The sequence below is a fragment of the Monomorium pharaonis genome, chromosome 2 (genome assembly GCF_013373865.1).
Source record: "Monomorium pharaonis isolate MP-MQ-018 chromosome 2, ASM1337386v2, whole genome shotgun sequence".
In the NCBI taxonomy this organism is placed as follows: Eukaryota; Metazoa; Arthropoda; class Insecta; order Hymenoptera; family Formicidae; genus Monomorium; species Monomorium pharaonis.
The window spans coordinates 10,577,393-10,600,383 of record NC_050468.1 but is presented as its reverse complement, the minus strand read 5'-3'; the positions used below and the strand labels follow the sequence as shown (position 1 = coordinate 10,600,383).

Genomic DNA, 22,991 nt, shown 5'->3' with positions numbered 1-22,991 from the left:
TAAGAAATTCTATTTTATATATACGATAATGCTGATTTTATTACAAAATATAAATAAAAACTTTAAAAATTAGTTTTCCTAAGTCAGTTTCAAAGGTGATACGCTCCACTCAATTTATGTGTGTCAGATAATGAGAAATCATTTATATATTTTCAATTATTTTTAGTACTGCAGTTGTAAAAAACTTTTCAATTTTTTGAAAATAATTTTTTTTTTATTTACATTGTTTTTTAAATGATTAATTGTCTTTAATTAGAAAGGTAGCTTATCAATATCTTTGCATTGTCTTATTTAAGCAAAAGATAAAATTTTCATTGAATTAACGAGAATATTATAATATTGTACAATTTCTTTTTAACAACTTTAAATTGTTCCAACGGTCAGAAGATATTGCATTAACTTAGAAAGCTTTAATGATAAAACGTTTTACGAGTTCCGATTGCTATCTAACCGAAAATCATACTCAAGGTTATTTTGTAGTGTCTTATTAAATTATTATATATCTTTTATCAATAATAAATATAAGTCATGTTTGATTAGAATCAAATGAAACGATAAGAGCAGCGTGATATAAAATTACATTTTTAATCCCACATTTTGCATCTCAGTTCACGAAATATTGCTTCACGATCGTTGTTATAATTGCATAAAGGCTGTTCATTATTTGTGGTCTAAAGCAAACATACTCTGGCATGATTCTTCTACATAATTCTTCACAAAATACTGTAACTAATAATCTTTTTTTTCGGCGAAACTATATCTTCGACAGATATGATCTGTCCTTGGGTTTTAAGATAACATGATGCATATTTATAAAAGCCGATTCCCCATGATTTTCGCCAGTCGCAGATTTAAATCGAATCGGAGAGGTGTTAACTAACGAGAGGTGTTAATAAAACGTTTTCTAAGTTCGGGTTACGCATAGGCGAGGATAGGCGATGAAGGGTGAGTGTTGAAACAAAAACATTTCTATAATAGAACAAATCATTAAAACAAAATAATCAATACACGTTCCAAATGTATATAATCCAAATGTATATAAATAATTAACAACCATTTGATTGATTTGCACATCATGTCGCATAGTAATTAACATTTTTAACAATGTGATTTTTGTTTGGCATAGGAATATACGTACTCGCCGTCGCCTTCTTGGCATGTTGGGCCGTGAGCGTCGCGAATTCCGATCAACCTGAGCAATCCATTTCGGAAGATGGCTCCCCTCAGGCCGACATTCTCACAGAATGCCCATTCCCAGAAGAATTTCCGGAGAACACCACAACCAACCTCCCGCACGAATACGATTGCACGAGATTTTACAAGTGCTTCTTGGGTGAAGGAGTCGAGCAATTATGTCCCCTTATGAGAAAAGGAGATCCAGTATCGAGGCTGCACTACAATAGACGTCTACAAGTCTGCGATTGGCCGTGGCAAGCAGGTTGCGAAAGTTGCCCTGGAAGAAATCCAGACGGATCGTATCCACCAACGTCTAGAATAAGTGGACCCAATAATTGCCACTACTATGAGTGCATAAATGGTCAGCCATATCTGCGTCAATGTCCAGATTATACATGCTTCAGTCGCACATGTCAAGAATGCGTTTCAAACAGAGACGGTGGAAAATGTGGTCCAGGTCGTATTACTACAACTTCAACTACAACAACTCGATCTCCACCTCCACCTCTAGGTTGTTTAAATTCAAACGGATCCACAAGTCCGAGCGGCGATACGCAAGCACACGACTGTGACTGCGCTAAGTATCTTACATGTCATGCTCCAGATTGGATCGCTGATGGGCAATGTCAAGGCGGTCTACATTACAGCCCCTCAAGAAAAACATGCTTGCCACCGAACGAAGCTAACAACTATGTTTGCAGACGAAATGACTGGTCAGAATAAAAGAAATTAACATAATATTCGAAGTTTAGTCTCAAAAATGGACAAAGTCACAAGTGCAGATTACTGTACAGATATCAATATTAAAAAAAGGGATCTACTGTCTTTTCCTCGGGAATCTTCTTCGATAAGGATAAAAATGGCTACTTATCCCTCCCAAAAAATATACAAATACCCAAATGTAAAAACCATGGAGAAATTTGTGCATAGATAATCATCGCTTTTGGAAGATACTAATTAGCAAAAAATAGTGACAAGTATACGAGAAACAAATTTCTTCAAACTATTATTATTATTATTATATTTGTAAGAAAGTAGATTAGTTTCCTAAGATATTTTAATAAATGTGATAATATATGTAATCGTTTCTTTCGAACCCTGCCAATATAATCCTCTAATAGTCTAATAAATCACAAGTGTACACACACACACACTCTCTCTCTCTCTCTCTCTCTCTCTCTCTCTCTCTCTCTCCCTCTCTCTCAATAAAAAATTATATTAAATTTAAATATTTATGTTTAAAAATTATATGTTTAATCTAATTAGGTGAAATGTAGTATTATAAAAAAACTTATTTGTGTTTTCTTGTTTAAAACTATTAAATGTTTGAATAAAACATTTTTAATATATTTCTAAATTTAAAAGTATTTTTAAATGAGTCATTTAAAAAACAGCAATCAATTTCTATCGATCAATCAGAAGATAACCAATTAGAAGATCCTGAATCAAAAGAGATACACAACTTGTTTTAACAATTTTTCAACAATCTCGTAAGTTAAATACTTTTTCTAAATATTAGATTCATAAAAATTGTGTGAAAAATTAATAATTATTTTCTTAATGTTATATTCTGTAAGATACTAAATAATCAATACGAATCACTTTACTGCACTAGAATATTACGAGTTTGTATTTTTATAAATTCTATATTTTTAAATAAAAACATCATTAACTATATTTCTCATAACTAAACAATTCTATTTTATTTATATGACAATGCCGGTTTTATTAAGAAACAATATAAATCAAATTTTTAAAAATTACTTTCTTTCATTCAGTTTTAAAAGTGACACGTTTCACTCAATTTGTTAGTCAGATAATAAGACATTCTTTACATGTTTTTAATTATTTGTAGTACGGCAATTATAAAAAACAATTCTTTCAATTTTTTAAAAGTAAACATATTTTTATTTATTTAAATTCTCAAATAATCGATTGTTTTTAATACGAAAGATGGCTTATATATATCTATGCACTGTCTCACTTAAGCAAAAGATTAAAATTTTTATTAAATTGTTGAAAATATTTCAATATTGTATAATTTCTTTTAACAATTTTAGATCATTCCAACGGTCAGAAGTTCTTGTATGAACTTAGATAGCTTTAATGATAAAACGTTTTACGAGTTCGTATTGCTATCTAACCAAAAATCATACTTTTAACAATAATAAATGTCATGCTTGATTAAAATCAAATGAAACGATAAGAGCACTGTGACATAAAATTTTATTTTTAATCCCATTTTTTTACGTCCTAGTCTACGAAATATCAGTTCACCATTGATGTTATAATTGCAGAAAGACTGTTCATTATTTGTAGTTTAAAACAAACAGACTCTAGTGCAATTTTTCTACATAATTCTTCACGAAATAATATGATTAATAATCTTTCCTTTCGGCGAGGAAAGTATATCTTCAATAGATATAATCTGTCCTTGTGTTTCAAGATAACATGCTGCATATTTATAAAAGCCGATCCACCTGCATTTCGCCAGTCACAGATTTAAACCGAATCGGAGAGGTGTTAACAAACGAGAGGTGTTTTCTAAGTTCGGGTTACGCATAGACAAGGATAGGCGATGAAGGGTGAGTGTTGAAATAAAAACATTTCTGTAATAAAACTTATCATTAAAATAAAATAATCAATACACGTTGTGTGCCAAAAATTTTTAATCCAAATGTTTATAAATAATTAGCATTTGGTTATAATAAAAGTCGATCAGATTAATTTATAGATCACGTCGTATCGCGACTAACATTTTTGATTTTTGTTTGACATAGGAATATACGTACTCGCCGTCGCCTTCTTGGCATCTTTGGCTGTGAGCGTCGCGAATTCCGATCAACCTAAGCAATCCATTTCGGAAGATGGCTCTCCTCAGATCATTCCCACAGTATGCCCATTCCCAGAACAATTTCCGGAGAACACCACAACTAACCTCCCGCACGAATGGGATTGCACGAGATTTTACAAGTGCTTTTTGGGTGAAGGAGTCGAGCAATTATGCCCCCTTATGAGAAGAGGAGATCCAGTATCGAGGCTGCACTACAATAGACGTCTACAAGTCTGCGATTGGCCGTGGCAAGCAGGTTGCGAAAGTTGCCCTGGAAGAAATCCAGACGGATCATATCCGCCATCGTCTAAAATAAGTGGACCCGATAATTGCCGCCAGTACTATGAGTGCATAAACGGATATCCAACTCTGCGTGAATGTCCATCTCATACATGCTTTAGTCGCACATGTCAAGAATGCGTTTCAAACAGAGACGGTGGAAATTGCGGCTGGGGTCCAACCGTACCTACACGTCCAACTATACCAACAAGGCCAACTCCACCTGTAGGTTGTCGAAATTCGGATGGATCCACGAGTCCGAACGGCGATACGCAAGCACACGACTGTGACTGCGCTAAGTATCTTACATGTCGTGCTCCAAATTGGATCGCTGATGGGCAATGTCAAGGCGGTCTACATTACAGCCCCTCAAGAAAAACATGCTTGCCACCGAACGAAGCTAACAACTATGTTTGTAGGCGAAATAACTGGTCAGAATAGAAAAAAAAAATTAACATACTAATCGAAGCTTATTCAAAAACGGATGTCACAAATGCGGTTGCAGATTACTGTACCGATATCAATATAAAAAAAAGATCCATTGTCTCTTTCTCAGAAATTCTTCTTCGATAAGTATAAAAATGGCTCCTTCTCTCTTCTCGTCACCTCTCCCGAAAAATGTACAAATACCCAAATGTAAAAATTATAGAAATTTGTGCATAGATAATCACCAATTTTGGAAGATACTAATTAGTAGAAAATAGTGACAAGCATACGAAGAACAAATTTGTTAAAACTATTATTATTATTATATTTGTAAGAAAGTAGATTAGTTTCTTAAAATATTTAAATAAACCTAATAAAGTATAAATACTTGTTTCCTTTAAACCCTGCCAATATAATTGTCTAATAAATCACAAGTACACACACTCTCTCTCTTAAAAAAATTATATTTAAAAAAATTTGTGTCTAAAACTTATGTTTAATCTAATTAGTATACAATATAGTATTATAAAAGAAATTTATTTGTGTTTTCTTGCTTAGAACTATTAAATATTTGAACAGAACATTTTTATTATATTTTAAAATCCAAAAGTATATTTAAATCGGTTACTTGAAGAACAGCATATATAAGTTTCTGTCGATTATTAGGAGATTATCAATTAGAAGACTCTAATTCAAAAGTGATACATACACAATTTCTTTCAACAGTCTCGTAAACTAAATACTTTTTTCTAAATATTAAGTTTATGAAGCTTATATGAAAAACGTTATAAATCAATGACTATTTTTTTACATTATATTCGATTAGACACACTCAATAATCAATATGAATCACTTTAATATCACTGAAATACAAGTATTTTTTAAATAAATTCTGTATTTTTAATAAAAATATCATTAAATAACTTCCATATAATTAAAAAATTTTATTTTATACGACAATGTTGGTTTTATTAAAAAATAATAGAAATAAAAATTTTAAAAATTAGTTTTTTAAAATCAATTTTAAAAGTGGTACGTTCCCTCAATTTATGTTTGTCAAATAATGAGGCTTTCTTTATATATTTATAATTATTTTTAATACTGCAATTGTAAAAAAATAATTTTTTCAACGTTTTGAAGGTAAAAATTTTTCATTTATATTGACTTTCAATTACAAAGATAGCTTTGGATTATCTCATTTGCAAAAAATTAATTTTTTTAATTAATAAACATTTCAGTATTGTGTAATTTCTTTTTAACAGTTTCAGATTCGTTCCAACGGTCAGGAGTTCTTGCATTAACTTATAAAACATTAATGATAAAACGTTTTACGAATTCCAATTGCTATCTAACCGAAAATCATACTCAAGATTACTTTGTGATGCCTTATTAACTTGTTATATATCTTTTAACAATTATAAATATAAGTCATGCTTGATTAAAATCAAACGAAACGATAAAAGTAACGTGATATAAAATTTAATTTTTAATCCCATATTTTGCATCCTAGTTCACGAACTATTGGTTCAATTGATGTTCTAATTGCATAAATACTGTTCATTATTTGTGGTCTAAAACAAATATACCCTGACGCAATTCTTCTACATGCTTCTTCACTTTCACATACTTCTTCAAAATAATGTGAATAATCATTTCTTTCGGCGGGGAAAGTATATCTTCGATAGATATAATCTGTTCTTGCGTTTCACGATAACATGATGCATATTTATAAAAGCCGATCCACCTGAATTTTGCCAATCGCATATTTAAACTGAATCAGAAAAGTGTTAACGAAAGGTGTTAATAGAAAGTTTTTTAAATTCGGGTTACGCATAGGCGAGGATAGGCGATGAAGGGTGAGTGTTAAACTAAAACATTTGCATAATAAAACTAATTATTAAAATAAAATAATCAATACACGTTGTGTGTCGAAAATGTTTAATTTAAATGTACACAGTAAAAAATAAAATTCTAATTTTTACATTTTTTGCATGTCCCCCCCAAAAAATGTCTGCTCTGAACTTTAAGTTAAAATAACTCATTTATCATGTGTTACTTATTAACACATGAGCAGTGTTAAATATATAACACAATACTTAACATTTATTAATGTTATTATGACTTTAAGTGTAATGTTAAAACAAATGTAATGTTAATACAAAGTAATTTAGAACAACATGAAAGAATAGTTATAACAACTCATAAAAACGTTAAAAGGACATTTTCATTTATGTTAGTTTAACATCATTGTTCAGTTAATATAGAAATAAACATGGTATATTAATACTTTTAACCCAGAAATGTGTTAATTTTAACATATTTCGAAAATCACCCTTAAAAATATAACAACTCATAAAATTGTTGATACAACACAATAAAATGTAAAAAATGCAAAAATGCCTTGATTCAAGAATTTTATACTTAAAATAGTCAAGAATAAATATTTTTTGTTTAAAAATAAATTAATGTTAAGGTAAAATAAATTTTTTTTTAATTGAAAGCAAAATTTGCTATCACAATTCTGTCCTCATTTTTTTCGATCCCTTTTAGAGACTAGCGTATTTCATTCTAGTATTACAAGTCGGTAAAATCTTACTTCCTTCCGCGCTCTTAGCGAACTCCTTTTATTCACCCAGAAAGTACAAGAAAACACGCGCCACAAACCCACATGGTGGATAGTAAAAAAAATATCATCTTAAGAAAAAAATATACACAAAAATTTATTTATTATTTTAACTTAAATTATATGTAACAAATAACATTTAATTAGTAAATTGGACTATCTTGTATGTCAAAGTATTTATAAGTATTTAAAAAATAACTTTAACTTTTTTAGAATGTTAAATTGACTTTCAAACATGTAAATTGTTTAAAATAATTTTGTTAAAATCACTCAAAATAATATCCCATTTCTACAAAACCAAAATGTTAAATTACAAAGTTGACATAAATGTAATACATAAAAATGTTAAAAAAATAATAACATATAAGTTGTATATTTATTTTACAATGAAATAGTAGTCGAAATGTGGAAACACAAGAAAATTTTAACATATGGACGCACAATTTTTTACTGTGTATATAAATAACTAACATTTGATTGTAATAAAAATCCACCAGATTAATTTATTACAGATCACGTCGTATCGCGACTAACATTTTTGATTTTTGTTTGACATAGGAATATACGTACTCGCCGTCGCCTTCTTGGCATCTTTGGCTGTGAGCGTCGCGAATTCCGATCAACCTGAGCAATCCATTTCGGAAGATGGCTCTCCTCAGATCATTCCCACAGTATGCCCATTCCCAGAACGATTTCCGGAGAACACCACAACTAACCTCCCGCACGAATGGGATTGCACGAGATTTTACAAGTGCTTCTTGGGTGAAGGAGTCGAGCAATTATGCCCCCTTATGAGAAGAGGAGATCCAGTATCGAGGCTGCACTACAATAGACGTCTACAAGTCTGCGATTGGCCGTGGCAAGCAGGTTGCGAAAGTTGCCCTGGAAGGAATCCAGACGGATCATATCCACCATCGTCTAAAATAAGTGGACCCGATAATTGCCGCCAGTACTATGAGTGCATAAACGGATATCCAACTCTGCGTGAATGTCCATCTTATACATGCTTTAGTCGCACATGTCAAGAATGCGTTTCAAACAGAGACGGTGGAAAATGTGGTCCTCCTATTCGTCCTCGTACTTGTCGAAATGACGATGGATCCGAAAGTCCGGACGGTTCTAAGAAAGCACACAGATGTGACTGCTCTAAGTATTTGACATGTCAGGCTCCAAATTGGATTCTTGACCAATGTCAAGGCGGTCTACATTTTAGTCCCTCAAGACAAATATGCTTGCCACCGAACGAAGCTAACAACAACATTTGTGGGCAAATTAACTAATCAGAAAATAAAAATTAACATACTATTCAAAGCTTATTTTCAAAAATGGATGATGTCACGACTGCGGTTGCAGATTACTATACAAATACAAATATAAAAAAGTGATCCACTGTCTTTTCCTCGAAAATTCTTCTTCACTAAAAATAGAAACCTTCTCTCCTTGCCAGCCCCCTCGAAAAATATGCAAATAACCAAATATAAAAAATATGGAGAAATTTGCGCACAGGTGATCATCAATTTTAAAAGATGTTAATTAGCCAAAAATAATGAGTATACAAAAACAAATTTGTTCAAATTATTATTATTATATTTGTAAGAATGGATTAGTTTCCTAAAATATTTTAATAAATCTGATAATATATACCTACATATAATTGTTTCCCCCCTTCGAGAACTCTACCAATATAATCCTCTAATATAAATCACAAGTACACACACACACACACACCGCTATTTTTTAATTTCCAACTTAGATAAAAAATTATAAAAAAATAATCTTATTGATAATCTGTAACAAGATAAGTTAGAAAACTTCCATTATCGCTCGCATATAATTATAATACTAATTCTGTTATAATATCAATTATAATAACAATACCAATACTACACACACAAAAAATTACTCTTAAATTGAAACATATGTATCAAGCAACGTGGTAGCAGCGTGACGCCAAGTGCAAGAAAAATCGTGCCGCGTGACGCAAACTTTACTACGCAATTATTATATCATGGCGCTATTTGGAATTAGCTTCATCTATAACTAAGCTTTATCTGAAATTTAACTGTCAAATTCACTTTCAGTTAAAATATCTTAGAAACTAAAATTATAATCAAAAATCTAATGGCAATTTTATTATATAATATTGATGTGAAACTTTCGAATGCGACCAGTCCGATTAAAATTGATACACTCATTTATGAGATCTCGAGATTTAATGCGCGAAAAACTTACTAGAGTTGTTCTCCACAGATTCATATGTACACACGTACATAAAATCAGTTTGTCTTCTGATATAGTAAAACCAAATAGTATTCTTAATTTTTAAACTAATTTTATTCGAAATTTGTAATAAAATTACAAATCTAAATATTAAAGCTATACAAAGATATCTGTCAATGCAAATAGGTATAAAATTATTAGTGCAATCTTTCATTACAGTGAAAATATAATTGAGGTACATTATACAAACATGATAAAATGCAAAAAACGGTGTTAATAAATGTTTAAGTATAAAGAAATGCAATTGGCCTCGAAATGCTAAAAATGCATTCATATTCTTTGCAGAACAAATAAAATAAAATATATTAGATTATGGAAATATATCTACATACATGTAAAATTAACACATTTAAAATGCGTAATGAAACTTAATGTAATTAAAAAAAGAAATAATTCTTTAATTTTCACAAAAAGGAATGAAATCCCATAAAAAAATTTAAAAAGATAAAAAAGATACACTAAATACATAAACGCATGCTCTGATTTTCAGATTAATACAATTAGCCAAGTATACATTTAAAAAAAACTTAAAGAAATTTAATAAACACTAATTAAAAAATTATATAAATAAAATTAAAAAATAATAAAATTAGCCAAGTATTTTTAAAAAAACTTAAAAAAACCCTATAAAAATTTATTCAAAAATTATTTAAAAAATAAAAATGTTATCAATGATAAGAGATAGTAAAACAAAAAACTTGACGTGCCCAACTCGTATTAATTGCATTCTTGTATATACATTTATTAATATCAATGATAAAGAGCCTTAGAAATACAGAAAAAATAGAAACCGGACACGCTAAATTTTTTGTTTCATTATCTTTTATCATTGATAACATTTTCTCTCTCTCATTTTTAAAATAATTTTTGAATAAATTTTTATAGGGTTTTTCTAAGTTTTTTAAAAATATACTTGGCTAATTTTATTATTTTTTAAATTTTATTTATATAATTTTAAAATCGATGTTCATTAAATTTCTTTAAGTCTTTTTTAAAAATATATTTGGCTAATTGTATTAACCTAAAAATCATTTTTAAGAGCACGCGTTTATTTACTTGGCGTATCTCTTTTACCTAATTTTAAAGGTTTTTTTATGAGAGTCAAATAAATTAAAAAATGCAATTATTTTTGTTTTATATGCAAGCAATAATATTTAGTCTTCTGCGAATAATTGTATAATTTAAAATTTTAATTATACTATAAGTTTATTTCAATATTATAATACTCATATAAAGTATGCTTACTTCGATTATAATATATCTTTTGATTTTTTTATAAATTTCAAAGAAGATGAATATTGCTTTTTCTTGTACCATGTGTACGTAAAACTTTTTTATATAATATTAATTTGTTTACATGTCGAAAGGTTTAGATTAGAATATATATTAAAATTAGCACAACAATTAATGTTATTTATTTTAAAATATTAATTTTTCAAATTTTTTATTCTTTATTGCTATATATATTTGTCTTCATACAAATGTACATTATAAATTTTTTTAAACATTTTCAATCTTAAAATGCTAACCACAATAATATCGTGCCTCCCACAAAGTTTATATGTGCACCAAAGCCGGCTGTGTATTTCTCTCCCCCAAGAAAAAAAAATTTTGGTATATGGTGGAATTCTCTAAATCTTAGAGGATTTTATTCTTATTTAAACTTCAAATGGCACACAATGAAAAAAAAAGCACATGCGAGCGTATGACGCAACAATGTAATCGACTCATCGGCTCTAGCAGAAAAGCGTGATGAAATAAACGTGAACGTATCTCACGCGAGAATTAAAAATTCTTATTTCAACAATATGATAGGATTAACGAAACTTTATTAATCTTAAATTTATTAATCAATTAATATTTTAATTTTTAAAACACGAAATTGTGAAATAAATTGTGTAAATAAATAAATACTCTTTATAACTTAATTTTATCATATAAACAGCTCATTCTACGAAGCTCATTATAACATATTATCAAATAAAAAAAATCCAATCTTATTTTTAAAAGATAAATTTTGCTTCAAAAATACTATTATTTTCCATTCAATACTTTATTTTATTTAAGAAAATTATTCTTCAATAATAAGAATATATTTTTGTCAGTGGAACAATAAAACTTCTTCATGCAAGTAATTTATATCTGTTTAACTCTCCATAATTTTATTTGAAAATTTATATGTCGAGAATAAACATAATGGCTTAGTTTACATCATCAAAACCTTAGTACGCGTATTAAGTTTGGTGCGCACGCCTTAGTACGGGCGCGTTTACATCGAATGTACTAAGCATGTACTGTGAAAAATATAATACAAATTTAATTCATGTTGATGTCTCCTACTAAGACATTTTCACACCGGTTTTTAGATTTTAGCCCTGAGATTATGCTCAATTGCTAAATTCTCTCTAAAATGCGTTTTATGCGTTTACATCGACATTTGTATCACTTGGTACGCGTATCAGTTTAGTACGATACTCTTACTTGATACGCTCGTACCAAATTGATCCGGCAGCGTTTACATCGTGCGTACTAAATATTTAGTACGAATTTGATACAAATATGGTACCTGATACGCGTATCAAATGCACGATGTAATTAAACTAAGCCATTATCAAAAGAATATTGTTTTTTTTTTTCGTGTACAGATACTGAATTTCACACAATCAGTGCAAGTTATAAAAAGTTAATCAAAATTATCAATCAAAATTCCTTTCTGCAATATCTAGTCGCATATCGCAAATCTTACAATCTAATCTTTAACTGCACACTCACAGGCGAAACTTCACCTCAATGCGTGAACAAGTATTTGTGTGACAACGTGAAAGACGAAATCAAAGAATCTTGTAAAAAGCAGAAACACCGGCGGCATTTCGATTCCGGTGACACAGTGACACGGAGCCTATCAGCCGAAACGCTCCATTCGGCGGTCGTTCCTGATAAATAGAACGGTACCGGGAACAGTGTCGCGAGTCTCGACAATGGCCCGCCGGAAGACCGGGGCAGCTTTAATTTCCCCCGTAGTTCCTGGCAATTACCGCGCGGCGCGACCCGATAGCCATCTCTATCTCCGACCACAATGCCGCCAGTTCCGACGCACCCCGTTCCTTGCCACCTTGCCAGCGATTTACTTCCCTCCTCGCCCACGAAACGTCGTCGACCTTCGACAATTTTTCTTGTCCCGACGTGATACACGAGCTGTCCGATGTTCCTACAACCGCTTGAACGAACTCGCAAATTATTGATGAGAAAAATCTAGATACATCTTCCATAAATATCTTTCTAAAATATCGAAAAGTTACACTCTATAATTTTACGTGATAGTCTTATAAGTTATAATATAAATAAAAATGCTCCTTATTAAATAATTTTATCATTAAACATCAATAACATCATCATGCTATTACTGGAAATATAATATTAAAGATTGCTCGCATAGATTAAACAATTGATTTAGAATTAACTAAATCTCTATTGAAATTAAAATTTATAAATAATAAAAAAATCTAAACCAACATGTAAAAATATAACTAATTAATGACAAGCCTGATTCAATCATAGACAGATCCTCGTGCTAATATATTTCTTTATTTTATATACTTTTTTTAAGTTCAAACTGCAACCAAATAAATTTTCGATCTTGAAACATAATTAAAAGTTAAACAAGAATAATAATATCACGATATTAAAATAAAAATTAATTTAATAGTAACAAACATCTGTTCCTCCAAAGCATCCTCGTCCTCCAAATACTGTATAAGAATATCAATTTATAATACATAATATATAAAATCACACAAGAAATATCAGTATAAGGAACCAAGCTATAGCCAAATAAGGGTAGTCTTTAATAAATTAAAATTTATCAGTTATTTTCTCGAATATCAAAGATCCTGCATTAAATTCTCTTCTCATGAAATGCGATATGATGCAAACCGACTTTCGTATAATGCTTCGTACGGGCTCTCCGTTTCTCTTATGTAATATCCATGAGAATATTGTTGACAAAGCTCGTGCCTTCAAGCGTAGAGGTGGAGGAGAAGAAAGGATAGAAAAGGTGTCACTAAGATTTAGGCGAGGCCTCGCGATAGTTTCAGCAATTTTGGTTGTAACAATGGATATTGCGCGGGATTTATTTCTTCCGAAGCCATTACTTATTTACGCAAGAGAAACGAAGTGCACACACGCGAAGAGGTGCGCCCGAAGGTCGGACGGGGGTGTTTAACAACTCGCGGCCAAACTCCTTCGAGGAGTCCGTAAATAATGCGGGACGATTGGTGCGCGGCTGCTTAAGTTCGGTCACCGGGGAAAGAAGAAGAAGGAAAGGGTGCGCGACAGCGGGTAAATTCCCCTCCCTCTCCGCTTCAACTTACCCACCCCCTCTATCACGGCAACATTATCGTGTTTTAATTTAACTTGCAGCTGCACTTTAATTAGACTTTGGCTGAATGAGGAGACGACGCTCGACGGGCAAAGCGAATAAGTACTGGCAAGTAAACGAGGCGAAGCGAGCGAACTCTATTCCTCATCCATTTCCCTATCCCATGGCGACCTCCTCTGCTTTTTCCCCCTCCCTTCCTCTCTCGTGCCGTCTTCTCCGTCCCCGTCTATCTACGGTTAGACAGAATATTCGAATGATAAGGAAAGAGCGCAGCGGAAAAGGAAGGTAATTGGCCAATGCCGACAATACGGTCGGCAACGTCGCTTCTACTTAATTTTTCTTCTCTCTGCGACTTCACTTTGTAATAAGAAAGGCGAGGTGCACATCTTCGACGTGATTATACAAAAAACTAGTATAATTTCTGAAAATATTTGAAAAAATTACCGCTTATTCCCCTGATTTTATATTCTCCGGGAAATATTTAGGATAATTCTTCCTCTATCACATCGAATGTCATTAATATAATCATCACCCACAACTTAATTTATAATTAATCTTCTCGTTAATTAATTAAATTAAACATTGTGGGGTATAATTTTGTCGCGATATTTTTTTTTATCGCGCAAGCAACGAGATCGCGTTTTGCCAAATTTCAGGATTCGTTGTTGGATCTCCCGCCTAAAAAATAAAAAGGGCGCTTCCGACGTAGAGGCGTTTTCGCTGACGACCATTCAACGGTCGATATTACTTCGCTTGCTCGCACGAGCGCGAGAAGCCAGCTGCTTTCCACAGCCGTACATTCTTCGCGGATCTTGCAACGCGAAACGCAATAAATCTCCCGACTCTTCCTCTCGTAACGTTTCCCGTTGCTCGAAATAATGACATAGCGAAGCCATGGCTCGTGTAAGTCGGTTTTCAATGGCGCCCCTCATCTCGCGCGCGCCGGTGTCTCTTCGCGCTTAATGAACGCCGAAACTGTCGCGAAGCCTCGCCCGTACCTTAGCGCGGCACCTTCTCCACTCCCCTACGCTCGTCGGCACGAGCTTCGCCAACAATCGCGACAATGGCGGGTCTTCGTACTCTGACGATCGACATCAAAGGCGATCGCGAAGTCCTATCATGACCCCGAGGAACATTCAACCGGATGGATTAAACACGCGATCAAATTCGCTAGATGAAGTTCCCGAAATCACGTGCAACTTCGAAACGACTCGGTCTTCTCGAGCAATCACGTTCAGTAGTCACTTTCATGTGTTTTAACTAAACACATGAAAAATGTCGAGAATTTATAGGATCGCTACACCAGTCGTTGAACAGTCATCGGTAGAAATGACTAAGAAAAATATTGAAATTGTAAGATTACAAAATAATTACTGTCTTTTAATCTAATTTTTATATCTAAATTTGATTAAAATATCATTATTTACGTAAAAGTGTAATTATATTAAGTAAGAAAGAGAAATGTGCATCTTATCAATCATTAATTAGCGAACCGAAGGGCAAAGCGATTCACCAATAAATGATCATTCGTGTTCAACAGATTAAATGTAGTATTTTAATATTCACATAAGATGATCACCTAGATAAATACTAACCTTAATTCTTATTAATTTTTAAAAAGTGAATTATTTTATTGTTTTAAAGTTATTTTTATATTAAAAAACTTTTTTATAATAAAAACTTGCATCCTGGTCAAAACTATTATTTTTTTACAATTATTAGTATTCAATGATTGGTTAGCTTTTCTTTTTCACGTTATAATTTACAATACAATATATTGTAGATTTCTTATTTATTCATTGACAAGTGCAGTGACCCTATGTCCAAAATTATAAAAAATTACGTTTTAATTTGAACTAAATTTGAGGATCTTATCTGTCTAAATTAGAGACAAAGTAAATATTATTTTGGGACTTTAGTATAGTTTGTCATTCTTATTCCTAAACACGTGTTTTCAACGTGTTTTAAAAGTCCTGCTTATTTGTCTTTCGATTTTATAATCTTCTTCTCTCTTCATTTTTTTGCAATTTTGTAATACTACCTTCGTCTTTCACTGAGAACCTCTGTTCCAGGTCGAGAGCACTTATTCGGGCCATAACTCCTGCGCGTGTATTCCCTCGTTTCTGCCATCCCGCCCTCATAAATACACGACGACGAGGAAGAGGAACAGCGAACCGACGAGGAGGAACGACGGTAGGAGGGGTACGGTAGAACCCGGGACGAAAACGGCGAAGTCATACTACCGAAGGGATGAGTGGCGGATGCGGAGCAGCAGAATCCAGGACTTTAAAACAAATATATCGCGCGTAAATCCAGCGTGGATGTACGTAAGTCTCCTGCCGGGGATCCCTGGCTGTATGTCTCCCCAAACGAGGACGACGACGTCGCGAAACGCCGCGAGGAAAGAGAGCGGAGCAAATCACCGACGTTTTATTTTACATATTTCCCGCGGAATTGTCACAGTCGTGGCGAGAGGGGAAAAAGACGCAGACAACCGTCAGACAATCAGGGACACGAGAAGCAACAAGGCGGACGCCTGTCTCCACTCCACAATCTCATACCTCTTTTTTTTATACAGGAATTTCTAACTACACCTTTTTTTCATTTTTTTCTCCTATAAATCTTACATTTTATATATTTTTGCAACTTTATGGGCTAGTATCACGGAAAGAGAATCAATTTTCCAGCGGAAACGTCCAGAGTTTCCCGCCTGGATCGACTGAACCTCGTGGCAGACCGAGTGTACATATCCCGTGGGCGAGTACCGATATTCATGAATATCGAAGTATTTGCCAAGCGCGTAACGATATACAGAAGTATCGCGCGGACAATTTTACGTTTCCTGGACCTTCGTTTCACCACCGAAACGCATGTAAACAATATGCCAGGAACTACGCACGTCGTAAAAAAATTAAGAAAACTTTAAATGACAATTCACAGGCTTTAGCTTCACTGCTCTCGAAAAATTTCGTTTATCGATAAATTTCTCGAGTTAGGTGACTCCATTGCTTAACGCGAAGTATAATTAAAAATCAAAACATTTAATAAACTCTAATAAAACTCAACAGGATTGTAGATATTACTCAGCACTGAAATAATTACCGTTCTTCCCAGATTGAATTCTGGCAGTCGCGCTTCGCAGGTACGCGCGAGTGTCTCCGATATACACACCCTGTGTAGCAACCTGTGAGTACGCGCTCGGTACGCGTCGCGCATGTAGTCGGGCAAAGTCCCCGCGGGCTTAATACGGTATGCACGTCTGTCGTTCGCAAGCTCGACCCTATGCGGGCTCGAATCCGCTACCAAGCTAATATTCCACGAGAGGGCCCTGAGCTACGTGCTCGGACTCGGAAAACTCGGTAGACCCGCGCCGAGGTCCGCTCCCTGATACCGAGAGCAGTCGATTCCGCTGCTACGTCAGATCGGACAAAAGCGCGGGTAATTGCCGTCAGGCCACGATAGATTTCGTCGACGGTTAAGTCGGACTCGATATTGCAAATATCCACAGGCGAAATAAATCAACTTGCCGGATAATTGAGGGAAAGAGTTTGAGAAAGTTTTGAATTAAAAAAGCCGCTTGTATTTGCATCATCATCATCGCGATTTATTCCTATATCTACAAATTTAATTAATACAATTTTTCAAATTGCGCTAATTTTTTAAAAGAAAAGAAACAGAAAGAGACAGAGACGAGATAGACAGAAAAAAAAGTTTTTTTATCGAGAAATATTTTATTCGATTGAACCATTTTTATTCGATTGAACAATGTTTTGTCGCGACGTCATGCATACAAAATGTTTGTGGTTTTTTTTTTGTTTATTTTTTAGATATATTTATGGTAAAATCCGTGAATAATATCAATAAATTCAGAGTGCTATAATAATCAAAGTATTAATGTTAAATTTTTTAATATATATTTGAAAAGAGTAATTTTCGAATTATTTCGGTAGGTAAAATATAATAGTGTGTGCCAGTTAATCGTAACGATTCGCATACTCGATACTTTTTAACGATCATAACACACAATCGTCATTTAATCCTACCGCCGTAGCTGCATGCCACGAGCGCGTGTAACGTATGCAAATAAAAAACCATGCATCGCATCCGCGATCGACAATGGTCACCAAAAGTTCGTTTGCGTCCCGCTTGCCGGTAGGTAGCGGATGGTTTTGAAGCTGCCATCGGGAGGTGGTTGGGGCGGCGGTGGTGACGGTAGGGTTGGTGCCGATGTGGATTGGGGAGTGCGCCACAATGGCAAAGCGAAGAACAAAGCCTATCCACGGGTAATTCGAAATTCGTAGTGCTCTCTATGCCTGCACGCTCGTAATTAACGGTAACCTCGTGTTCGAAGCCGATTAAAAAACGGGGAAAAAAAAAGGAAAGAGGACGTCCTATAATTGCATGTCGAAGCGGCCGTATCCAGTCGATGGCACTTTTCGATTTTTAGAGAGACTACGATACGGAACTTTGATGTCTGCTTGCGGATCCAGATTACGATGGCGATCGTACAGAAGGACGAAAATAGTGTGCACTTTTCTTGAAAATTGATTTGCTCATCTAAGCAATTGTTATTTAATATAGATATTCATATATTTGAATAGTATGACACACAGAAAAATATCAAGCTATCCATTGTTAAAAGTAGTAATATTTTGTTTCAGTAAATGATTATTTTTAACAAAAAAATTTTCTTTATAATTATTTTAAAATATAATCATTGAATTTGATAAAAACTTATTATTACATATATTAAAAGAAATTTTATATAATTTTCCGAAAAATATAAAATTATATATAAAAATTGCAAAATAAGTATAATTTTTAAATTAATTAAAAATTTTTTAAGTATTAAATTATTAAGATTTGTAATACATTTTGAACAAAGTTAATATTTATGATAAAATTATGATACATTTGAAATAAATACACACACACACACACACACACACACAGAGGTAATATATGTACAGCATGTAGTTTTCTGGGTATACATAAAAGTTCATTTTAAGTAAATATTATGTTTCATGTAACTTAATGAGTGTATTTTAAGACTGTATGGAGTAAATATTCTTAATCTTAAAACTTAAAAAAAACTATAATTGAATAATCGCTTTTCCTAGCATGAGAATGATACTTTTACGCGTGCAGCGTCTCAGTCTAACGCGATCTCAATGTACGCAATTCAAATAGAAATTAATTAGAGCAATTAAATAAATTTAATTTAAAAGTTAATGTTTCTAGGTCGTCAGTACCCGTTAAATTAGCTATTTTTACTTATGTTCATATCCCTGTAATTAAACTGCAATCAAATGCTATTAAACGGGAAAAGGAAACCATCGTAACATCACATTCATTAGCTGACTTTTCACAATTGGATTCATATTTGTTGATGTTGGAATAAAGATATATGAGCAAACGGAAAAGGGCGAGTAAATACGAGCCTAAAGTATTTAGGAACCAAAAAAGCTGAACATGAAATCTGCCGGAATAATTGCCGAAATATTCTCGGCACTCGGTTAAGACGAAGGAGAATGAAAGAAAGAAGAGGATAGAGGGCAAAGAGAAAGAAGGAGAGATGTGGGCGGACAGAGCGGGGAGAAGAACAGAATGGAGGCGCTGAGGAAAGAGACGAAAAATAGGAGAAACAAAGAGAAACAGCGGCGGAGGATGAGGAAAGGGGAAAGCGAGTCCCGGTTTCCTCTCGCGATCGAGACGGCGACGGAGCAGGAAAGAAAGGAAAGAGGGACGAAGAGGAGGAGATAGTGGGAGTGCCCAAGATGGCGCCACGCGGTGAAGCTGCTGTAGGAGGTAGGAAATGAAGAGAGGCAGAGAACGCGGACACAGGGAGGTGGTGGGTAGTAGGGTGAAAGATAAATGACGTGTCCACCGCTACAACCACCACCATCTCAACGTCAACGTCGTTGCCACCAACAACGCCTCGCGGGTACGCGAGAGAGGAACGGGAAGAAGACGCGAAAAGACGATGAGAGAAAGCTTCCATTAAACATAAGCTACTCCGCGCGCTCGTATTATGGGATTTCCTCGGTCTCCACACCATCTCGGCCGATCGTCGGACCTTCACCCTCGTGCCGAGCGTTTCAGCGTTCGACGAACGATTTGCGGGACCAAAGTTCGCGTTTTTCAAAGACGCGATTATACCATGACGTAACTTGTTTCGCGCGAGCAAATCGTCCCTGTGGGGCTCGAATATCTCTCGAAAAAACTGTACACTTCTCCGATATCTTATCAAATCTTTGATTAATATTAATATCAAATGTGTGTGTGTGTGTGTGTGTGTTATATGGAGATCTAACTTAATGTTAAGAGTCTCAACTGCTATTTTGTTCATTCAGCTTTCACAAATGATTGGTAATCCATCGTTCATTACGATCCTTTAAAAATGAGAGCAGACAGACAACTTGACGGCTCTCAATAAATCCGATATAATCAAATTTTAAAAAAACTACTTCGACAAAAATCACGAAATATTCACTGTTATCCGTTCCTAAGAACGTAAAGGACTGCTAACAACGTGGCGCCGATGGTGAATTCTCGAGATCTCCTGGAAGGATTCGTAGTACGGTAGACAACTTTACGAGTTTACGGTACGGTGAATCGACTACGATGACGAGAACGGGAGACCCACGGGGGTCCGTCCCTCCTCCATCCCTCTCGCGTCATTCCGACGTTATGAACTATCGGAAGACACATTAGCGCAAATCTGCGAGGCCGATAACTCGGCACAACACCAGCCGATGCGGAAGGTCGGCGAAGAAGGGACGGAGAGCGACGAAGGAGGCGGCGCAGAGAGGAGAGAAGGTCGCGTAGAACGCGCCGACGGCTGTGTCGCCGGGGCGTCAAATTATTCCGCGATTAATAATCCGCGCGTTACACGCGTGATCGGGCCTTTATCGCTGCGCCCGCCACGTCGCTCTCTCCAGTCCGCCTTCCTTCCTTCCTGGCAACCAACCCCCGAAGGTATCAATGCTCGTGGTACGTCAACGCGATTGTCCCTGTGTGTCGGCGGCATTTATCGCTTCGCAGAACACGTATAGATCGATTGCACGACGGGATCCTTTAATGAGACACGTCACGACAACGCGTCCCAACTGTTTCCAACGACATTCAGCCCGTGACCAATAATAAGTCTAATCGGAATCATCTGGCTTCGCCAATTTCCCCTTGACTTTACTCTAAACTCTTAATTCCATAGCCACTGAGGTAATAAACCCCGGTGCATTTTACTAAAAAAAAGTTGATCTTTAACTTCTTAATATTTTTTGATAAGGGATCAATAAACTTTCAAGATACCTTTCGCGAATCAAATTTCAAAGATCCGTCAGATTAGCGTCGCAATTTCTTTTCTACTATTTCTCTTACACTTACGTTAATTCTTTATACGTTCAACACTATGACGACACAGTCAGTTGTCGTCAAACACGCAATCAATGGCTTCTTGCGTCAATTATTGTTCGCAATTCTTCGAAAATAAGGAAGTGACGCGAATACTAATCGCGGCGTGGTATGACACCGCGTGTCCCGGATATCCCAATTTATTTCACCTTTCGGGAATGCAGCCTTTTTAAGCCCGCATTTAGACGGCGCAACAAAGAGATCCCATTGAACGGAAGTCCGCCACGTAGTGCGTACGCGTTCCGTACGTCATCGCTCTCGCCCGGTCCGTATTGTACAAAGAAGAATATGCGCGCACGCGCGCGTCCACGTGGGTGTGCAAAAGGGTGATATCATCCCCGTTAATGCGATGCAGGCGCGATGATCCGAGAGCAATATACGCCGCTCTCTCTCTTTCACTCTCTGCCTCTTTCTTTCCCCTCTCCCTCTCGCGAGTCCCCTCGGCGAACCCCAGGCGGCGGGATAACCTCGGCAGGACCCCCCTTCGCGCACCCGGGACACCGCGATATTGCTTGTTTTATTGGAGCGTAAGACCCGCTTTCTCCGACACCGTCTCCGGCGCGGGTTAACGGCCGGGATCTCGCGGAGAAAAAAAAGTCATTTCACCGGATACTTAGGAGCGGAAGGCCGGAAAGCGCCGTGTCTCTCGAGGGCGAAACGATTCCCGATTTCGCGACCAGGCGGGCGCCCGCGATAAACGAAACAGATTGCGCCGGGGTCGTCTCAGTGTCTCGGGGAGAGATACGCTTGCACGGATACATCCGCATTTTATGGAAAAGCGCTCGTTGGACGGCTCAAAATAATTTAATGGCCGAGTCGCATTCGGCAGTTATACATCATTTCGTGTATTTATAATTGATATGGCTGATCGGACGAATATTTTGTCTCTTGCGTGGTTTTAATTGCTGTTTGAACACTTCAATGTTGCAAATTTCTTTTCTTTAAACAGACTTATACTTGATGAATTTATGATCGATTCTTGTTTAAGTCCGAAAAATGCAAAATGTTTACAAGTAAGAAAATATAACATAGATATACATATGTATATATGTCTGTTTTGGACATATCCATCGATAGTATTCAAAATCAGCTAGATCATCTAGTACTCGTTGTTTCGACAAAATGGCGAGATCGGGATGGAAAAGGGAGAAAGGTAAAGGACGGGGTAGCTGCGGGAAATGAGGAGCGCGCGCGCGCACAACCGGATACGAGCGAACGCGACAGAGGAAACCGCGCCGGACTAGAAAGAGAGAAGTCTACTAAATTTATCAGTGGTCATCCGAGGGCGGAACCGAGGCCGGGGACAAATTCCATCGCGAGCGTCGCCCTCTTTCGCGAACGAGCACACGGAGCGTTAGCCGGCGCGGGGGATGGTCGGGGTGAATGGTTGGCTCGTTGGCCGGCGACCGAGCGATTCTGGCCTCCTCCCCTCGCCTCTTCTCCCTCACCATCCTTCGTCCGTCGCGACCCGGCGTAAGTCATTGCGGCTGACCGGAAGTCACGGGATCACCGGAACTCGGGATATTTATGCGAGCGCACCCACCGACCGGAGCATTACCCGTAATAAGGAAATTGCGAATTTA

General features: G+C 35.4%; 1 protein-coding gene across 1 annotated transcript; it reads left to right on the top strand.

Moving 5' to 3' along the window:
• The first annotated feature begins 290 nt into the window (after window positions 1-290).
• LOC105829627 lies at window positions 291-8,813 on the top strand. Its single transcript, XM_036283033.1, has 6 exons — window positions 291-945; window positions 1,127-1,896; window positions 3,752-3,761; window positions 3,957-4,723; window positions 6,561-6,570; window positions 7,896-8,813. Exons 1-6 carry the CDS (start codon window positions 939-941, stop codon window positions 8,615-8,617), a joined length of 2,286 nt encoding a protein of 761 aa, XP_036138926.1. The 5' UTR covers window positions 291-938; the 3' UTR covers window positions 8,618-8,813.
• Window positions 8,814-22,991: the final 14,178 nt, after the last annotated feature.